General features: G+C 25.8%; 1 protein-coding gene across 2 annotated transcripts; it reads right to left on the reverse strand.

Moving 5' to 3' along the window:
• Positions 1-339: 339 nt before the first annotated feature.
• LOC123262809 (alpha-N-acetylgalactosaminidase) lies at positions 340-16606 on the reverse strand. 2 transcript variants are annotated; one of them, XM_044725246.1, is made up of 8 exons: positions 16350-16606; positions 15911-16155; positions 4030-4204; positions 2875-3049; positions 2694-2788; positions 912-1271; positions 649-813; positions 340-551 (listed from the first exon to the last, which is right to left on the reverse strand). In XM_044725246.1, exons 2-8 carry the CDS (start codon positions 16093-16095, stop codon positions 360-362), a joined length of 1347 nt encoding a protein of 448 aa, XP_044581181.1. In that variant the 5' UTR covers positions 16096-16155; positions 16350-16606; the 3' UTR covers positions 340-359. The 2 variants fall into 2 exon arrangements, with proteins under 2 accessions (XP_044581181.1, XP_044581180.1); XM_044725245.1 differs by having other exon boundaries at positions 15911-16606.
• Positions 16607-19007: the final 2401 nt, after the last annotated feature.

The following is a 19007-nucleotide window of genomic DNA, read 5'->3' on the forward strand; positions in this document are numbered from 1 at the left end:
AAAATCAAAAATTATTTTGGAAAAATACTTTCAAATTTTAAATAAAAAATTGATACTGATATAACTAAAATGATGAAATATCAGAAAAATAAGCATTACAAAAATGATTAATATTAACACTGAAATTAAGAAAAAGTAATAATAAGTTATTTAATAATTATTCGTAGCGTAAATTATTAAATTATATACATAAGATAGATTGGATGAAACTGTAAATAAAGTATTTTATAACAATAATAATTTTAGTAAATTAAATTTATTCTAAATTATAAAAAGTGTTTGATTTTAAAATGTAATCTATAATTTTTTAAAAATTATTAGTAAACACTTAGAAAAGTAAAAAAAAAATCAACAATTAATTATTCAAATGTATTATCTCTGACATTAAAAACTGGATTCAAAGGTAAAAATGGTGATAATAAATGACTCCGTGCAAAGAATTGTTCACGTTCAACGTTACACCGAAGGATAACAACACCTGATGGATTTACTTTCACTTTAATCTTCGTTTCTGGTGTTAGTATTCCATAATTAACATCTTCATATAAATCCTTGAAAAAATGGTAAAGTTTAATTAAGAATTATTATTTTTATAATAAAATCTGGTTTCTATAATGTTTGAAAAAATATAATTGTAGCTGCACTCACTTCTACTCTGTAACCTTTCGGATATTGAAGACCCAATTCTTTTAGTGTTACTGATACGTCCGAAGGTGTGCCGTCTGTTCTTCTGTTCAAAAATGCAATCGCATAGGAATAATAAGTTTGATGAACAGGAGTGATTGGTCTAGCCCAAATTTCAATGCCTTTATGCTGAAATAAACGAAACAGATATAATAGTAAAAGTAATCTTTAATTAAATATAGTGAGCCATTGGAAAAAAAAAAATAATAAATTGAATTGAAGCTCACTTTGTAAATTCTACGTCCTTGAATGCCAAGAGGATCTTGATCGACAGCAATTATTTTTTTATTCTGTAATATAGCCTTGTATTCTGGTCGAATAGTTCTCAAGTCAACAGACATCAACAGTGGAGCAGCTAAAATAGCCCACAATGCCATTTGGGTTTTACTTTGTTCATAACTAAGTCCAAAATTGCCGACAATTAACATGTCGGGATCATTCCAGTGACCTGGGCCAGCATGAGATATTATATCATCTTGGTTATCACCATAGTAGTCAATTATTGATTCTAAACTTGCCCATGAATCTTGGATGTCGTTATAATTTCTCCAAAGGTTACAGTGTGAAATGATAGATGAGAAATTAGGCTGCATGTACATATAAATGTAAATATTATAGCACAAAAAAAAACACCCGCTTTTTTTTTAGTCTCTTATGAAGATATATTAAGCATGTTTAGAACCCTCTTCAAAAATCAGCTTGATCACAGATGTTTAAGCGTCGCATAACATAAGATTAGTCAAAAATAGATGAAATTTTGAAAAAATTTAATTTTTCTAGTTTTTAGTATATTTTTTTTTTTTATGTTATTTTACCATTTTGTATATTAAGTTTATTCTCTGAAAATTACGGTAATTGTTAAGTTTCACGGCCTACAATGCTTCAATCTATAATACAAATGATATTCACATATTTTTTTATTTCAAAAGTTCATTAAGAATAAAATAATTTCGAAACCCATTATCAAGTCCGATAAAAAAAAAAAAAAAAAAAAAATTATTATTATTTTGATCAGAGTTTAAATATTATTCTGAAATTTTTTATACGCACCATTTTATTCGATAGTATTGCTACTAAAGAACATAAATATGCCCTGAGAATAGAAATTATAAGCATCGTTTTTAACATTCGATGCTTATTTTTTTTTTTTTTTAAATAATACAAATATTGACATTTTTTATGACTTTAATTTGTAAATTATTTTTTTTTTTTTACGGAAAAAATTACTAGAAATCGCTATATAGTCTATAGACTCATTTGGACATATTCTATTAATAATTTTCGATCAACACAAAGTTTTTATTAACATCGAAAGCTCTGAAAGTAATTGAAGAATTTATTCCTATAATTTCATATTTTATTATTTTCACGAATTCACCGTGAAATAGAATAATTTGAAGAAAAAAAACATTCAAAATATTAATTTTCCGATTTTACGATGCAAAAAAACAGATAGCTGTGAAACTAACAATTACCTTTCTTTTTTTTAAAATCAGCTTATTTTCAAAAGTGAATTATTTTAGTTTTTAATTCATTTATTTGCTATTCTAACATTTCATATGTTAAAATTATAGTATAAAAATTTCAAGTTAGTGTTTTCATTTCTAGAAATTGCTTATAGTTTTTTTATACTTTGAAGAATTCTGTACCAAATTGACGACCTCATAATTTTACTTTTGATTCTTTAAAATTTTTTAGAATCAATCGCATTTAACATTTCACGAACTAAGATTTCGAAAATTAAGAAACACCTCAAGTTCTCTTCTTTAAGATAAAACATTTTAAGCAACCCATAAAAGTCAAAATATCATAATGATACTGAAATTAACAGACATCTGTCAATTTTTTGGATTTTTATAACTACTAAATTAATGTAAAAAAATTTTAACAAAAAAATTTCACATCTAGAAATTCAAAAGGATTACCAGTGCAAATTATCTTAATTCTAACTTTTGAATTATCTTCATTGGTAGTAAAGTAATTAATAAATACGATAAAATTTTACTCACTTTAATGCCAGCATAAATTTGATAAACCGGCCAGCTGCAAGAGTAAATCATAGGCCTTCCTGTTTGATTTAAATGAACTCCAAACTCTGGATAACCTGGCATCAGAATATTTTTTATTATCATCTAATTGAAAATAATTTTTATTTTTAAAATTAATATAATCGATAATTATTATGGTTACCTTGATCCATGTCAGAGGGATCTGCGTAACATCCATCAAGTTTGACATAATCAACATTCCAAGAAGCAAAAGCTGCAGCGTCATTTTTCATGTAACCCAAAATTCCTGGATAACCCGCACAAGTGTAATTTCCATAGTCGCCATAAATTCCAAACTTCAATCCTTTCATGTGAATCTAAACAAATATGGAATTCATTAGTATTTCAAAAGAATTTTCTGAAGCATAAGCTTTTACACTGAGAGTTAAACTATCTTGGTTTAAGAAAACTAATTTTGATCCAAGAAACTTTTGAAGACGATTAGTTGTATTGCTTAAAAAATTTCTTGTCTTGAATCTTGTATTCTTGACTTAAGAGACCTATATTTTTGGTCGGTAACTACGTTCAAGAATATATTATCTTCAATCGATATAATCAAACTCTTCACCGTATGGATCTATAGATCAATTTTCAAAAAATAAAAATAAAATTGTTTTCTTGATTGAATTTTACATTCTTGGTTCAAGAACTAGTTTCTTGATCCAAAATAGCCAGAAAAATCTTTTAAAAAACAAAATTCTTATTTCAATATATTCTAAAATGTACTTAGGACATTTTTTGAAAATATAAAACATAAAATAATGATAAGTAGCAGAAATTTGAGAACTCTGATTAAAAAATCTAATTTGAAATTATTAAGAACAATTTAAAATGGTTTGAGCTGACTAATACATAGATGAACATTTTTGATGGATTGAATCATTTCAAATTAGGTTTATTATAATTAGGAAATTTTTTATCTTAACTGCATTCTTGATACAAGCTGATAACACCTTGAACTAATTGTAATCCAAAAAAAATATATTCTTGAACGAAAAATTTGTGCATCTTCTTTGAAAACAATAAAGTGCTTTGTTAGAATAAAATTTTTCTGGTGAACTTTCTTCTTATCTAAGATAATTTAAATTTATTGATTCACTAGTTAATTTCTTGAACTAAAAAGCTGAATATCTTGAAACAAGAATACAATTTTGAAGAAAACATTTTTCTAGAATCAAGTAGATTTTTTTCAGGGTAGGGTGTGCTTTACTCTTTCTAAAAATGATCTCAAAAATATGTAAAAATAAGTATCAAAGATAGAATGAACGAAAAATATAAGATACAAATATTATATTACATAATCACTAAGGCTTTTTAGACCATATGGAAACCTCTTTCGATCAGGGACAACATTGCCATTACTAGCACGGTTTTTTTCCATCCAACAGTCATCAATATTTATGTATTCATATCCAACATTGGCATAACCTTCAGCAACAACTAAATCTGCCATCGTTCTGAATAGCTGATCGCTAAAAACAAAAAAAAATCAATTAAGTTGTGTTTAATCATTTTTTGACAAACGAATTAATATTACAATAATAATAATTAATATAACAATCGATTTATAAAACTGTTTTATTATTCTTAATATTATTTATCATATTTATGATAACAACAATTTATATCGGTGTTGTGCAACTTTTTCATAGATAAAATTATTATTTAATACTTCAAAGTTATCAAAACGGACAAATAAACCACTTGGATGATCAAAACAAGATTTTCTTTAATGAAGAGATTGAACTTATTTTAAGCTTTTAAAATTATAAAAAGAACTGACACTTTAGATGTAATATAGATATCAATTCTTTAAATAAGAAAAGATCGGAAAAATTGTTTATCCAGTAGATCAGTTTTTGAGTCTCTGACTACGTTTGAATTTCTACATGCGTAAAGTATTTATAAATTCTTTAAGTTTAAAAAAAAAATTGCTCTTCATATTTTTAAGTTGTATTTCTAGAATAAATTCTAGAATAATTTCTAGAATAAATGATTAAAAGGGATTAAAATCATATCAAGAAATGTACATTTTTTATTTATCTACAAATAATTAAGAAAATACGGAAAATTTTGTAATGAACATATCTGTATTACAAAATAGGTTTCAATAGTTAAATTTAGTCCCATCAGAAAGGTCTTTCTGAATTTGTACTTTCCTGGAAAAAAATATTTTTGATCTCCGTACATCGACGTAGATGAACAATGTAGATCAAAAAAATGGCGAGCTAGATAAACGTAGGGGAAGGACGGGCAAAACGGATATGTTAATTTAAAAATGAAATAACAAATATATATTATAATCATATCCATTCTTAACTTTGGCTAATAATTTTTTGGGTAATTGAAGTTTATAATTAAAGTAAAATAAAAATAATAACAAAGAAATTCTTCTTCGAAATTAAAAAAAAAAAAAAAGTCAACATTATCCGTTTTGCCCTACCACGGGCGGGCAAAATGAATACTCAGGTCGCGTAAAACGAATACTGATTGGAAAATACATTTCAATCAAAACAATCGTCGCAAAAATATCAACCGCGTCCTGAATATGAAGAAAAAAAATCAAATCTGCATCGTCCTTAACAACATTAAACTAAGTACTGTATACTTACGATTTAAAATTTTTTTTTTTTCCTAAATTTCAATATTTATAAAAAAAATTCCCACAAGTATGCAAAACCAATGCTTTATCGATAACGGTAAGTGTAGTTACATAATAGATTGATAGATTGCTGTCTAAAATATTTCTATCGACCGACCAGCGATTTAAAACGATTATTCATTTTACCCGCCCTCTCCGTCTTGCCCGTCCGTCCCCTAGATGTACGGAGTTAAATTATTGGTAATTGATCTTATCCTAGTGATATTATTTTGGAATTTTATTTCAAAAGGACCTAAATTGAGTACGTATATTTTGATTTAAAATATTGAATAATCATTAACCAAAAATTTTTTTAATCATAATTCGTAATTCTGAACAGTCACGTAGTGACTACAAATTGCTAGTTTTTGATTAAGTCGACTTATCGGAATAAGAATATCAAAAAAAGTTGTAAGCGGAAGTTACCAGAAATTATTATAAACTCGTTCTGCCCAGTAAACCATAAAAAATGAAGAAATACGGAACTTTAAAGGAAAAAATTATGAAATGACATTGTTGAAATCTTCAATGATAAATGAAATATTTAAAAAGTAGCATGATTGATTATGATAATTAAAGCAAGTTCCCATCATTTAAATATTAAAACCTGCGCAAATTGATCTAAACCTACCAAGATTTCTAAATAATATCTATTTAGATCTCACTAGATGCATGTAAATTAATTTTTATCGTAATTCGATTTTTTTTTCACAATTTTTTATGTTATAGTTTCAGTTGAAAGAGACCTTCTTGATTAACAAAAAATTTATTTCTCCGGCTGTTTTCAAAATATTGATTTTCAAAAAACGATGTTACTCTTTTTTTAAATGCCCATTTAAAACTTTGCAAGAAATCTGCCGATTGGGGCGTTATTTTTTTTTATTTTCTTTTTTTAAAGGCCTTTGAGAATAAAAAATTTTCAAAATTGTATTTCAATAAAATTTTCAAGTTTTTAATGTAAAATATTGATTTACAAAAAACAAGTTATGATAAATTTTCTTGGAAATTTTTTCTAAAAAACTGTTACTTATTTCTCAACTTTTCAGCCTAGGTCGATACTAGGAAAACTATATCAATTTTTTTTCGAATTTTTAAAATTTCATATTTTAGTTTTCAGTACGGAAAGTTAACAACAACCTTATTTACAGGCCATCGTTATTACCGTGACTTTATGCGAGAATAACTTTTGACTGAAAAGAAATACTTCATGTCTAAAAATATCACATTAAAGTTAATTATATCATGTTTAATTTGAAATGTTGAACTTATACTTCATAATTATTTTGAGTGATTTTATTAAGGTTCATGGTTATAGAAAGTAAATAAAAATAAAAAAAAAAAAAAAAGCTATTTATGTGGTCTTTTTATCAAATAATTTTTGAATGGCAAGAGCTGTTCTGTGAATTTGATGTAAATGCTGATATATAAGCTTGAAGTTATATTTTTTACTTTTCATTTCTCAATAATACGTTAAAATTGATTGTACAAAAATTCAAAAAAATTATTTGTTATACTGGTGCGGAATTCTCTTGAGAAAAAAATAAGTTTAAATACCTAACACACCCATAGTTTATAACAACTCTCAACTAAAAAGGTGTGAAAATCTTTGACTTTGTACATTACTTCGGAATTATATAAAGTTTGTAGAATTACAATAATATATGTGAGGAAAGAATATTACTTTGAGATGAGTGATTCATTCAATATTTGATAACTTTAAATAAATATTAAATTATGTGACTGCCAAGAATTACGAGTTGTGATTAAAAGATTTAGGCTCAATGACTTTTTCGATATTTTTAATCAAACTATACATAATTAGGGTATTTTTTAAATAAATTTTACTACGATAAAATCACACGTAAAAAAGAAAAAATTACATTATAAATAATAATAAGTGTCGCTTCAAATTTAAAACTAGAAAAATTGCAATTCGAAATAATATTTTTAAAATTCAAATTTTCAATGTTAATTTTCACAGCTTTAAATGTAATATTTGCATTTTATAATGTAATTCTTACAAAATCTGTAAAAATTAAAATCTGAAACTGTAATTTTTTCATTTTTTTATATGAACTGCCACGGTACAGTATATAATGTAATTTTTTCCTTTCGCACGACTCATGACGCGAAGCATCAGAGAATGCTTTACGATCGAATAATTTTTTTCACCTCATTTCGGCAACTATTTTTATTATTATGACCTTGTTAGTTCACGGAATCAAGATATTTTGCATACTATTATCAAGATAAATTAATGGAGATTAATGCCATACTTTTCAAAAAATTATTAAGTTCCGCAATAGATACGAAAAAAACATCAAAATAGTTATAAAAATTTTCCTGTCTGTCATGTATGAAACCCTGAAAACACTGTAACTTGCGAAAAACTCCATTGATTGAGTCAAATTTTTTTTTTTAATTCTTTGAAAGAATTGTAGGTCAACGAATACGAATGGCTACGTATAACTCAGAGTCGTTTATTTGCAATTAATAAAATTAAACAAAAAAACTATAAGACTGTATATCTATATACTTATATTGTGTACATTTATACTATTTCAGCTGTTTTATACTTTTCTTCACATTCACTTTATTTTATTATAATTTTATAATTAAATGAGCATTATAAATCGTGCACTTTTGGATTTTCCAAATTTTTTTTGTTTTTTCCGTGCAATTACTAACAATTTAATGAAAGATATAACAGAACCAGCTTATAGAACCAACAAACTATTCAAAATTTCTCCTAAAACTTGACATAAAAAATCAACTATCATCGAAAAAAATAAAGAACAATGAAATAGGCACGAATTCAGGTCTAAATCTTTCTGATGATACCAAATTTAACAATAGAAACCCATTTTATAATAAAGGCATTTCGTCAAAATTTTCCTTACTCTATTAATTGTAAAAGTTATTGTTGAAAATAAAATGATTTTTTCACAATTATGAAAAAAATATTCTTCATCAGTCCGTTCATTAATTTTTTTCAAGGTACCTGACAAATAGTACTCTATAAGTGCAATGTTAAAAATACAATATTGAATAATTGTAATAAATTTTAAACATTCATAATATGATTATAATATACAGTAGTTATTTTAAGGGGTTAGGAGTAGTCAGGATTTTCAAAAAATCGATTTTTTTTTGCATTTTCTCTAAGTATAATATCTTAAAAATATTCTCTGAAAATTTGAAGTTAATCCTATAGTTACTTTTCGAGTTATTCGACAAATAACAAAGAGCGTATTACTGTACATAAATCTAATGTGAAACTTTTAAATGCGTTTTTCTCAAAACTATGTTTCTTGAACTGGTGACAACTGTAACTCGAAAACCGTTCGATAGATTTTAATGAAATTTATAGAGCTTTTAGAATACATAATAAACTCGGGCCTGATCGAAGGATTTTTTTTTTTCAAAAATTTCGATTTTTTATGACCAATTAACTGTTGATTTTTTCCCGAAAATCTAGAAAAAAATTTCCTGAGGCCGCCATTTTGTTAATTTTTGAAAAAAAAAAAAAAAAAAAAAAAAGCTTCGATCAGGCCCAAGATAATCTATTTATAAAACTAATTTTTTCCATCCGATTGATTTTTGATGAATCTCCAAGGACTTATGATAGTCACGGACGGCAAGGACCTTTTGTTGGAACTGGGTCAACACAAACAGCTATAACTTTGGAAATTATAAATTTTTTTTTTCCAAATTTTCGTGAATTCAAGTCAAAACATTGTGTAATAATGCCATATTATTACTTTTGTAAAATAACATTTAATAGTAAAAAAAAATTAGGAAAACGGTTGACCCTGAAGGCCATCCCTGCAACTTCCCGCTAATTCCATACTTAGGCGCTTAAAATTGCACCAATGGCGTTTTTGAGCTCTTCGAGCTCAAAAATACAATTTATGGGTTATTTTAAGCTCTCCAAGTTCAAAGAGATAGGAAGTTCAAAGAGCAAGGAAGTTCAAAGAGATAGGAAGTTTTCCTATGCTTTTGAGCTCTTCGAGCTCAAAAGTCTGATAGGGATTTGATGACACTATTTTTTGAATTTTTAAACCGCAATAACTTTTGAATGAATAAACCGATTTTCACGCGGTTGGCAGCATTTGACGCAGTTTTTCAAGCCTCACAAAGAATCTCAAATTTTGAATTGATCGCGCAAGGAATTTTGGAGTTATTCCGAAATAACACTTTTTTCGGTTTTCTTTCGTTCACGATATCTCTCGAACGAATCAACCGATTTTGACCGGACTGGTGGCGATCGACGTGGTTTTTTGAGGTTAAGAGCTGATTAGTTTTTGGAATTGAACTATTAAGCCGTTTAAAAGTTATTCCAAAAAAACCACATTTGAAAAAATTTTTTTTTTCAGTTTTTTGAAGATTTCTCAAAATCTATTGATCTGAATCGGTCCAAACAGTTTTCAAAATCAAGTTTGGTCAAGCCCTTTCGAATGGCACCAACCGCTATGAAATCGGTCAAGCTGTTCAAAAGTTATAAGCGGTTCACATACTTTCACACACACACACACACACACACACACACACACACACACACACACACACACACACACACACACACACACACACACACACACACACACACACACACACACACACACACACACAGACGCCGTGACAACCTCGCGGGGATAGTCAGGGAAGCTTCCTGTGACCTTCAAACATCGAGATCTGATGAAAACTCGGTTTTTGCAAAACGGGGTGAAAACAATAACTTCCCGATTTTTGAAAATCTTCGATTTTCGTAGCGGGAAGTTAAAAATTACTGAAAATTCTCATTTTTTCGTGTCTCTGACTACCCCCAACCCCTTAAATTCAACAAGTTTTACTTGATATTGATAAGAGATCCACTTATATGGGATTATAAGTGTTAGAAGGCAAACTCGATAATTTATATTTAACAATTATTAAACAAAATTTTTCTATGATTCTTTTATAAATCGCTAGAAAATAATATTCTTTCAGAAATTAAGGTTTGTATAAAATTTATAATTATAAATTATAACCCTTAAAAATTGAATTGAATTTATTGATTTATGCCAAAGCCTTCATTGGCCAGATGGCAAAAGAAAAATATACATTTTGTGAATACAATACATTTTTAAATTTTTAATCTAAACATAATAATTAGAACTTATATATAATTATACATAATAAAATATTAGTAAAGGTAATATTGCTTATATGCTAATTTTGAAGAAACTGTTTAAGTGAGAATTAGAACTAATAGATTACAATATTTATGATTATGATTTAAAGATTTTAATTTTAATAATTTTAGTGATTTAATAACTTTTACTGATTTTAATAATTTTAGAGATTTAACTGAAAATTTAGTTTGGATTTAGAAGTCTAGATTAAAAAGGTAATCATAAAGCTTATTTTTAAAAATTTCTAAACTGGGAGCATTTATCATATCGATTGGTAAATCTTCCCAAAGACGAATGCAAGTAACTACAAATGATAACTCATAAATAGCTGTCGTAAATTTAGGTAACTTGAAATTTACATAATTCTTTTTTGCTGCAAGTCTTACAGAATGTCTAGTATCAATATCTTCAATAAATAGTTCTCGTAAGTAGCTAGGTTTACCTATATTCAACAATTTATAAAAATAACATGCTAAGTAGTACAATCGGCGGCTTTTTACTGATAGCCATCCAAGCTCTCGTCTATATAGTGTAATATGTTCATCCTTTTTCAAATTATAAATAAAACGAATCGCTGTATTTAATGAACGTTGTAATTTGCAATTCTCATCAGCAGTACAACTAGTTAATACTATAGAACAATAGTCAATAAGTGGTAATATAGTTGCTGAGACTAATAACCTCCCAATGTCTTTAGTATAGATGTTTTTTCTTATTTTTAAACTATATAACGCTGAATTAATTTTATTTACAGTCTTTGATACCTGCAAACTTCAAGATAAGTTATTTATGATATGAAGACCTAAGCACTTAGTTGACTCTACGTAAGGAAGTGGGAATCCGTCAATAAAAATTGGTGGAATGCCATTTGCTTGTAACTTTTTGTAACTTTTTCAGCTTAGTACTTGAGCCAAGTATCATTGTTTTAGTTTTGGATAGATTCAATTGCAAGCCATTCTCTCTTGTCCAATCAGCAACAGCCTGAGCATCAATCGTAATTTGTCTAATAGCGTCTTGTAGTTGATAGTCAATCAAATTCGTATAAAACTCGTTCTTAAGTTCTTATACTGATAAAAAATTCAATTTTGTTCAGAAAAAAAAATCTTGAACCAAAAAGATTATGTTGAAGAATTTGATTATTTTCAATCAAGCAAAGAAGTTCTTGCCCTCACGGTTTTGGAAATGCCGTAAAGATTCGGTATTTATACGATATAAATGCTGTATTTTTACCGTAATACTTCAGTTATTTTAGCCAGTTATTTTGTCGAATTATTACGAAAAAATTACGAAATAAATTCAAAATATTTACGGCATTACAATAGAAAAATTACGGTATATTAACAGCATTTAAACCGTAAATGTACCGCATATTTACTGTATATCTGCGGCACTATTGCAGCAAAAAACCGGAAAAGAAGATCCCTACTTTCTATTACCGGCAAAATACCAAAAATATGCTGCTTTACTACTATTTTTCAATAGCTTAAAATTTTTTTTTATAATATTATAAATTATCATGAATAATTTTTAAGAGGCTGATAAATTAATTTCTCTGTTATTACTATTATTATCATTTTTTTTACTCCAGACCGGGATTCGAACCCGGATCGTCTAGTTACGCGCTGAAGGCTCTACCAGTTGAGCTATCAGAGACACTATCCGCATCTATTTACTCAGTCACCTAATAAGACTCACCGAGTAATAAACACAACCGCCCATCTTACGGTAAAAAGCATTATATCTTTAATTATATCAGTATAAACGCGGTAAAATTGCTGTATATCTTTGGTATTTTTACCGTAGAAATACGATTTTCTTATTGTAAAATTATAGTAATATTATAGTTAATAGATAGATTTTTTACGGTAAAAGTTCTAGAGTTTTACGGTAATTTTATCGTATTATTTCTGAACTTTGCAGCAAAAGTACGGTAGAAATGCTGTATAACTATAGTAAAAAAACTGGCCAAAATAACCACAGAAATACCGTATTGTTTCAGAATTATAACGGTTAATTTATGATAAACGCATTAATACCGAAAATTTACGGTATTTTAAAAACCGCGAGGGTGAAGTTAGTAAAATTTACTTGGATCAAAATTTCATGATACAAGATTTCTTCTCTTGAATCAAATTACTTTTTTATCAGTGTTGTGAATCATTTAGAAACAGTGATACGTTTATTAAATTTTCAAACTTGTATCGCTAATAGATCCTGAATCAGTCATGAATCAGAACTATTTTATTTTTATTTACATAGTTATAGAATATAAATAACAAGATAATTTTTTTTTCTTAGGATATTTAATAGCAAGGATTGTAGTTTCTAAGTATTCAATCTATTAAATTATACGTTAAAAGTTATAATGATTATACATTATCTAAGATATATATTTAACCAAATACTTCTCGAAAGCCAATAGCACGATTGTAAATTATAAAGGATTGCTCAGAATCTATTTCAAACTCAATTTTACACATACCTTTTAAGACTCAATTGAAAAAAATAATAAATAATTAATGTAAAGCTAACTAAAGATTTTCAGTTTGATTGGAATAATAACAATTTTCCGTTAAGGTTAAATGATTTCTGGAATAGGAGTATTTCTGCTCAATATTTATCTTCTATTCTCTGTAATCTAGCATCTTAAGTGCAGGTGAGTTATGATACATCTCCTTTCATTAACATAGCAATTTTTTTACACTTTTACAGTAATGGTAATAAAAAACTAATAAATTTTTTTATTTTTTCGCTCTATTGAAACATTAAATTGTTTGTTGATCAACAAAAATTCTCAGTAGTTTTATTATATTTACTTTAAGACAATATTTTGATTTAAAAATGTTGATCTGATTAAATATGTTATGTGATAATCATAAGTTACTTTACTAATCTTTAATTCAAATATTATTACACTGATAAAATTATATAGAAGTACAACATAAAAAAAAATATATATGTATATTAATGTTGAAAAATGAATACATCACAATGAATCTTCATTAAATTTGAATTTTGAGAAATAAAACAAATTTTTGTCTTTTATTCTCCGAAAAGTAAAACATGTTGAAAAAAAAAATTGTGAATATCTTTATTTTTTTGATTTTTTATCACTAAAAAAGGTAGATCACCGCTTCTATATGATTAATATGTATCATTAACTTAGAACAAAAATTTCTTGGATTGAGAATTAGTTGGAATAAATTAATTTTCTGATAAAAGAACATCAATATCTACTTTCGTTGTATAATAGATGAAGAAACTAATAGCTTTATTTGAATTAAATAAAAATGAATTCAATATATTTGATCAATTCTTCAGATAAAACTAATATACATTCATAATAATTATCATGAATATATTTTTTCAAATCAAATTTCTTTAGTAGAAGTATTTTTTTTGTGATTTTTTAATTTCACGGTCATCTGGTTTTTTTGATATAAAAAAATCGAAAAATTAGAATTTTGAAACATTTTTTAAAAATTATTTTATTTTACGGCAAATTTATGTAAATAATCATAAAAATTTTTCAAATCGTTCTTAAACTTTTAATGTTAACAAAAATTCTGTATCTATTAAAAACCGTTAATAAAAATTTTCTCCGCATTCTATGTGTAAAAATAAACGATTTAGAAAAATAAATGTCAATTTTTTTATCATTTTGAAAAATTGACATTTATTAAATTTTTTTTTTAATTCATTCTATTTTTTTCGATGAATTTTTAGAAAAAAACAATGTGATTTAAAAAAAAATTTTAAATATCATTTTAATGTGTTAAATAATTATGGATCGTGAACCCAAGCAATTACCTTTTCTCTCAGTGTATATTTTACTGGTAAAGTATTTTCTATTATTAAAATGTACTTATAAACAGTAAAAGTTCCAATTAAGTTATTAGATTATTTATTTTAATAAAATATGAAATACTTTTTATATAATTTTATGGGAATTTTTTCAGAGTGGCATTAAATTACTTCAGATAAAAAGTGAAAGATTACAATAAGTTCCATTTGTAAAACAATGTTAAAGTTGAAAAAAAATACTCGAATCAAAAAATGGTAATTATTTACAAGTGGGGTCAACCCATGCTACGCTATATTAATTTTTTTTTTTTTTTTTTTTATCTTATTGATCAATTTATTTTTTAAATTGTTCGTTTTTTTATGTACTTTTTTAAAAAAAAAAAGATAAAATAGAAATTTTATACAAAAACATGAAAGCCAATTTTTTTTTCCAACTTTTAAAGGCAAAAATCTATTGAAATCTTTATTTTCTCCTTTCACGACATTTTTCATTATAAATGCGTCGTAAAAACAAACAGAATCAAAGAAAAATAAAAAAATGTTAATTTTTCACCTAGTTATCGCCCAAAATGGGATTGACCCCACTTGTACATAATAACTTAAAAAAATTGTGTGAGTTAATTAATTAAATAGATTTCGAAATAAAAAGAATGATTACTCGATTTCTTCAACTGTCCCAAATCAACATTAACGATAAAATCTCAACAAAGATCGGTTATCGATTTGGTGATCAAAAAGTTCTCTCCATCAGCGCATAAAGAGATGTGATCTAAATCAATGCACTATTTCAAAGTAAATCATTGTTTATTCACACAGATAGATTCAAACATTCTACCTTCATTTTAAAACGCTCAATTTAATAGTTGAAAAGTCGATTAAATAATAATCGATCACTAGGATCGAATTTGAATTAAAATTTTTTTTTTTAATTCGAATAGAGTTGTACAGATTTAAGAAAATATATTTAAGAGTCGATTATAATTTTATAATTATACTAGTAAAATTCCAATCTCGTCTGATGGGAATAAAGAACATAATAAATGATAATTCTCTTGCTATTGTTAAGAAATTTTTTATTTTGCAATGATCGCTTGAGAAAAAGTTATTTCTGATATTAATTTTATGAACTGCATTATTAGTCTGCTATTGCATATTAATAAAAACTGCAATTAATACGATAATATAGAAAAATAATATTTTTAAACTTATTAGAAAATTGAATTTCATAAATATAATTAAATTTTCTTCAATAATTTATTTGCAGTCTCACGATTAATTAAAAAACATTGAGTGTTCGAAGAATATAATCAGACAGCGAAAGTAAAAGTTAAAAGAAATTTAACATGAAACTCGAAAAATTATAAATATACACTTTCAGCTTCAAAAGACTTTTCTATTATTCTTAACAATAAAATTTTATTAGATTTTGCATTATTAAAATAAAGAAGAAATAAAATAAAATATTTCAAAAATTTATTGAATTGCTCATAAAGTACGTATATATAAATGTGCTCGTGTAATAAAAAAATAAAATAAATAAATAAATAAAGAGGACTTACCTAATACAATTATCAGGATCATTTTCACAGTCAGTATTACATCGGAAACGTTCCCAAGCCAACCAACCCATGGGTGGTGTTCTGGCAAGCCCATTTTCTAGGGCTAAACTTTTGTTAATAATTAACAATAAAAAAACTGACAAAGTCATAAACATTTTTGTTCTTTCAAGTATTATCACTTTCATTTATAAATAGTTATAATAATAAAACATCAACAGTCTACTGTAGTATTGCCCTGTAAACAACTAAAATACTACGAGCATAGTTAAAGTATTTATTTTATGAGGATTGGAGAATACAAATGTTACACGAGTAGGGAGAGATAAAATAGTAAAAAGACACGATCATTGGACTATCCTCAGTGATTACTTATCTTCCTTTTTTAGTCATGAAAGTAAAAAAATAAGAAAAAAAAACCGTCAATTGATAACTAATTCACCTTTGGATTTACCGAGTAAAATGAAACTGATAGGAGTTTCAGTTTAGTTGGCGTATCAAGATGAGAAGTTTACTTTCACCCAATGCCCCATTTCATTTTTATACTTGCTTATAGCTATACTCGAATAGATATTAACTTAAGCCGTTTCCTTTTTACTTATACATTGGAAAGAACATAATACTACTGTGACTACATAAGTATACTACATTAAATTGATCCAAGTTCCACTCTTTTTCATTCTTAAATCTGCTTTTCTGTTATACCTTTCGTTAAATCAGTGTTGTCAACTCTATGAGTGGAAATTACGTGATCAGGGACGTATTATTATACATGAATCGCGATAAAAAAATAAAAGATATTTTTTACTGTTGTAAAATTATTTAATTTTCATTCAGTGTGCGGCAACAAAACTATTTTTCAATGATATCCCCAACGGTTGCTCTTTTTTGTCGCAATAATTGTTTTCTAATTACTAATTTTTGAATGAAATAATTGATATTTTTTTCTTATTATCAATTTTTTTTTTTTAATTATCATATTTATTTTTCTAATTATTAATTTTTCAGGGACATAAGTAATATTTTTTTTCTCATTACTCATTTTAAAAAAACAAATTAGATGTTTGATTTCCTAATTATTAATTTTTTAAGAAAAGTCACTATCTTATTTAATTATTTTAAATTAAATTAATTAAACAAGGTAATTGTAATTTTACAAAAAAAATCAAACTATATAAAAATAACTATAAATTAATAGCAAATATTTCGAAAGATTAGTAGTTATTAATATACTTTCGTTCATTGTTCTTTTTTAGCCACGCTCTTATTACATTTCATTAAATAATTTTTAATCCGAAATATTGCAAAAAAGTTGGTAATATTTTTTTTCTAAATTCTACTGAAAAAAAAAAAAATTAGCTTATGAAAATCGAAGACTCGTTCTAGAAAAATAAAAATTTTTATTTTTCAATTAAAAATTTTTATTTTTTTTTAGATTCAGAATTCTAAATTGATCGATGACAAAAACTCCAAATTCGAATAAAACATTTTTGAAAATAGCAATTTTGCTGTTTTTCAACGAAATTTTTGAGAACTAAGTTTTTTTTTACTAGTCATTTCTTTTTTTTTAAGCAAATAATTTGAAACTTTGTTTCTTCATCGTTTTTTATTTTAAAATTATAGATTTGCGCTGATAAAAAAAAAGATACTTAATTTCTGAAAATTCGTCTAAATTTGACATAACAAATATATTTACTACAATTTTTTCTTAAAAATTTCTGAAATATGATATCTGAATTTTATTTTCAAACTTCGGAATTCGAAATTTTATCATCAATTTCGTTATTTTATCAATAAATTATTTATTTAAAAAATTAATATTTAAGAAAAGTGACTATCAAAATTTTTAAAGATTAGTGTGTTATTTATAGACTTTTAATTTCAAAAAAATATAAAAAAAATCGTGTGTGTCAGCTCCGACGCACGACTGGAGTTTACTCATTACGAACGATTATATCGAATATACTTATAGATTAGTAAATTATGGTAAATGGAATGCAATTAATTAATTATGCAATTAATTTGTCAAAATAGCTAATTCTATTAACTTGTTAATATTTTTAAATCACAAATTAATATCGATAGATATAAATAAAAAAATTATGTGTAAACTCCAATAAACTCCAAAAATTTGTTTAAGAAACAATTTTTCTTTTAAAAATCATTATTTGTATCAAAGATTGAAATTTCATAAAAAAATTTTCAATTATCTTATAAACAACGCATTTGTTTATAACAATTTTTTAAACAATAAAAGATAAAAATTTTAAAAAGTTATTTCCATGCAGCTTCTGACAACATAAAAATGGATCATTAATAATATTTTGAAAAAATAAATTTTTCTGATGATTAATTTAAGTTTTGAATTTTGCAACAACGAAAATTATTAATAAAAAATTGAAAAATTTTTTAATTTTTCGAACGGGGATCTATTCTGCGAAGCCTTCCAAGAATTGCTCCAAGAGAGGAAAAAAATCTCAAATAGTTACAATTTAACAATTATCACACTTGCAATGTACATGTTCAAGCAGAAAAAAAAATTATCAATTAACAATTGCATAAATAATTGAAAAATTGTGATAAAAATTTTTTCAGGCGGATTATTGTTCATTTATATATCAAGTAAGCCCCTGATTTTTTTCATTTCTTAAATTTTATATTTAATATGTTAAAATAATTTTTATTAATCAAGTGTTCAAAGTCATTTTCGACCGTATTTTCATCCCTCTGGGAAAATGATTAATATTGGTCCTACAGTTCCCGGAGTCAAGATTTTTTTCTAGGAAATTTTTTCCTTTTTTTGAATTTTAAAAAAAATTTTTAAAATCTTTATTAGTTTTTAAGATATTTGTAAAAAACTAAACCCCTATTTTTTCAGTTAATTCTTAATAACCTTTGCAATTTTTCCAGGCGGAACTTCATTTTTTTCAAAAATCATCAAGATCCCATTTCGAATCGAATGACACCTCAATCATAATTTTCGGAGACTGCTGAAAAAAGTTGACAAAAAAGGCACTTATTGACTAGACTACATACCCATACGCCTTATATGAAAATCGATTCTTAAGGAGTAAACTCCAAAAACTCCAAAAAATTTCAA

This window comes from Cotesia glomerata, linkage group LG4 (genome assembly GCF_020080835.1).
Source record: "Cotesia glomerata isolate CgM1 linkage group LG4, MPM_Cglom_v2.3, whole genome shotgun sequence".
NCBI classification, from domain to species: domain Eukaryota; kingdom Metazoa; phylum Arthropoda; class Insecta; order Hymenoptera; family Braconidae; genus Cotesia; species Cotesia glomerata.

Excerpts from the sequence above, each read along its gene's own strand:
- LOC123262809 (XM_044725246.1), bottom strand. The coding sequence starts at position 16,095 with ATGAAAGTGATAATACTTGAAAGAACAAAAATGTTTATGACTTTGTCA. Across the intron at positions 4,205-15,910 it reads GATCCTGATAATTGTATTAG|CGATCAGCTATTCAGAACGA; the intron begins GTAAGTCCTCTT and ends TTTTGTTTTTAG. Across the intron at positions 552-648 it reads CGAAAGGTTACAGAGTAGAA|GATTTATATGAAGATGTTAA; the intron begins GTGAGTGCAGCT and ends CATTTTTTCAAG.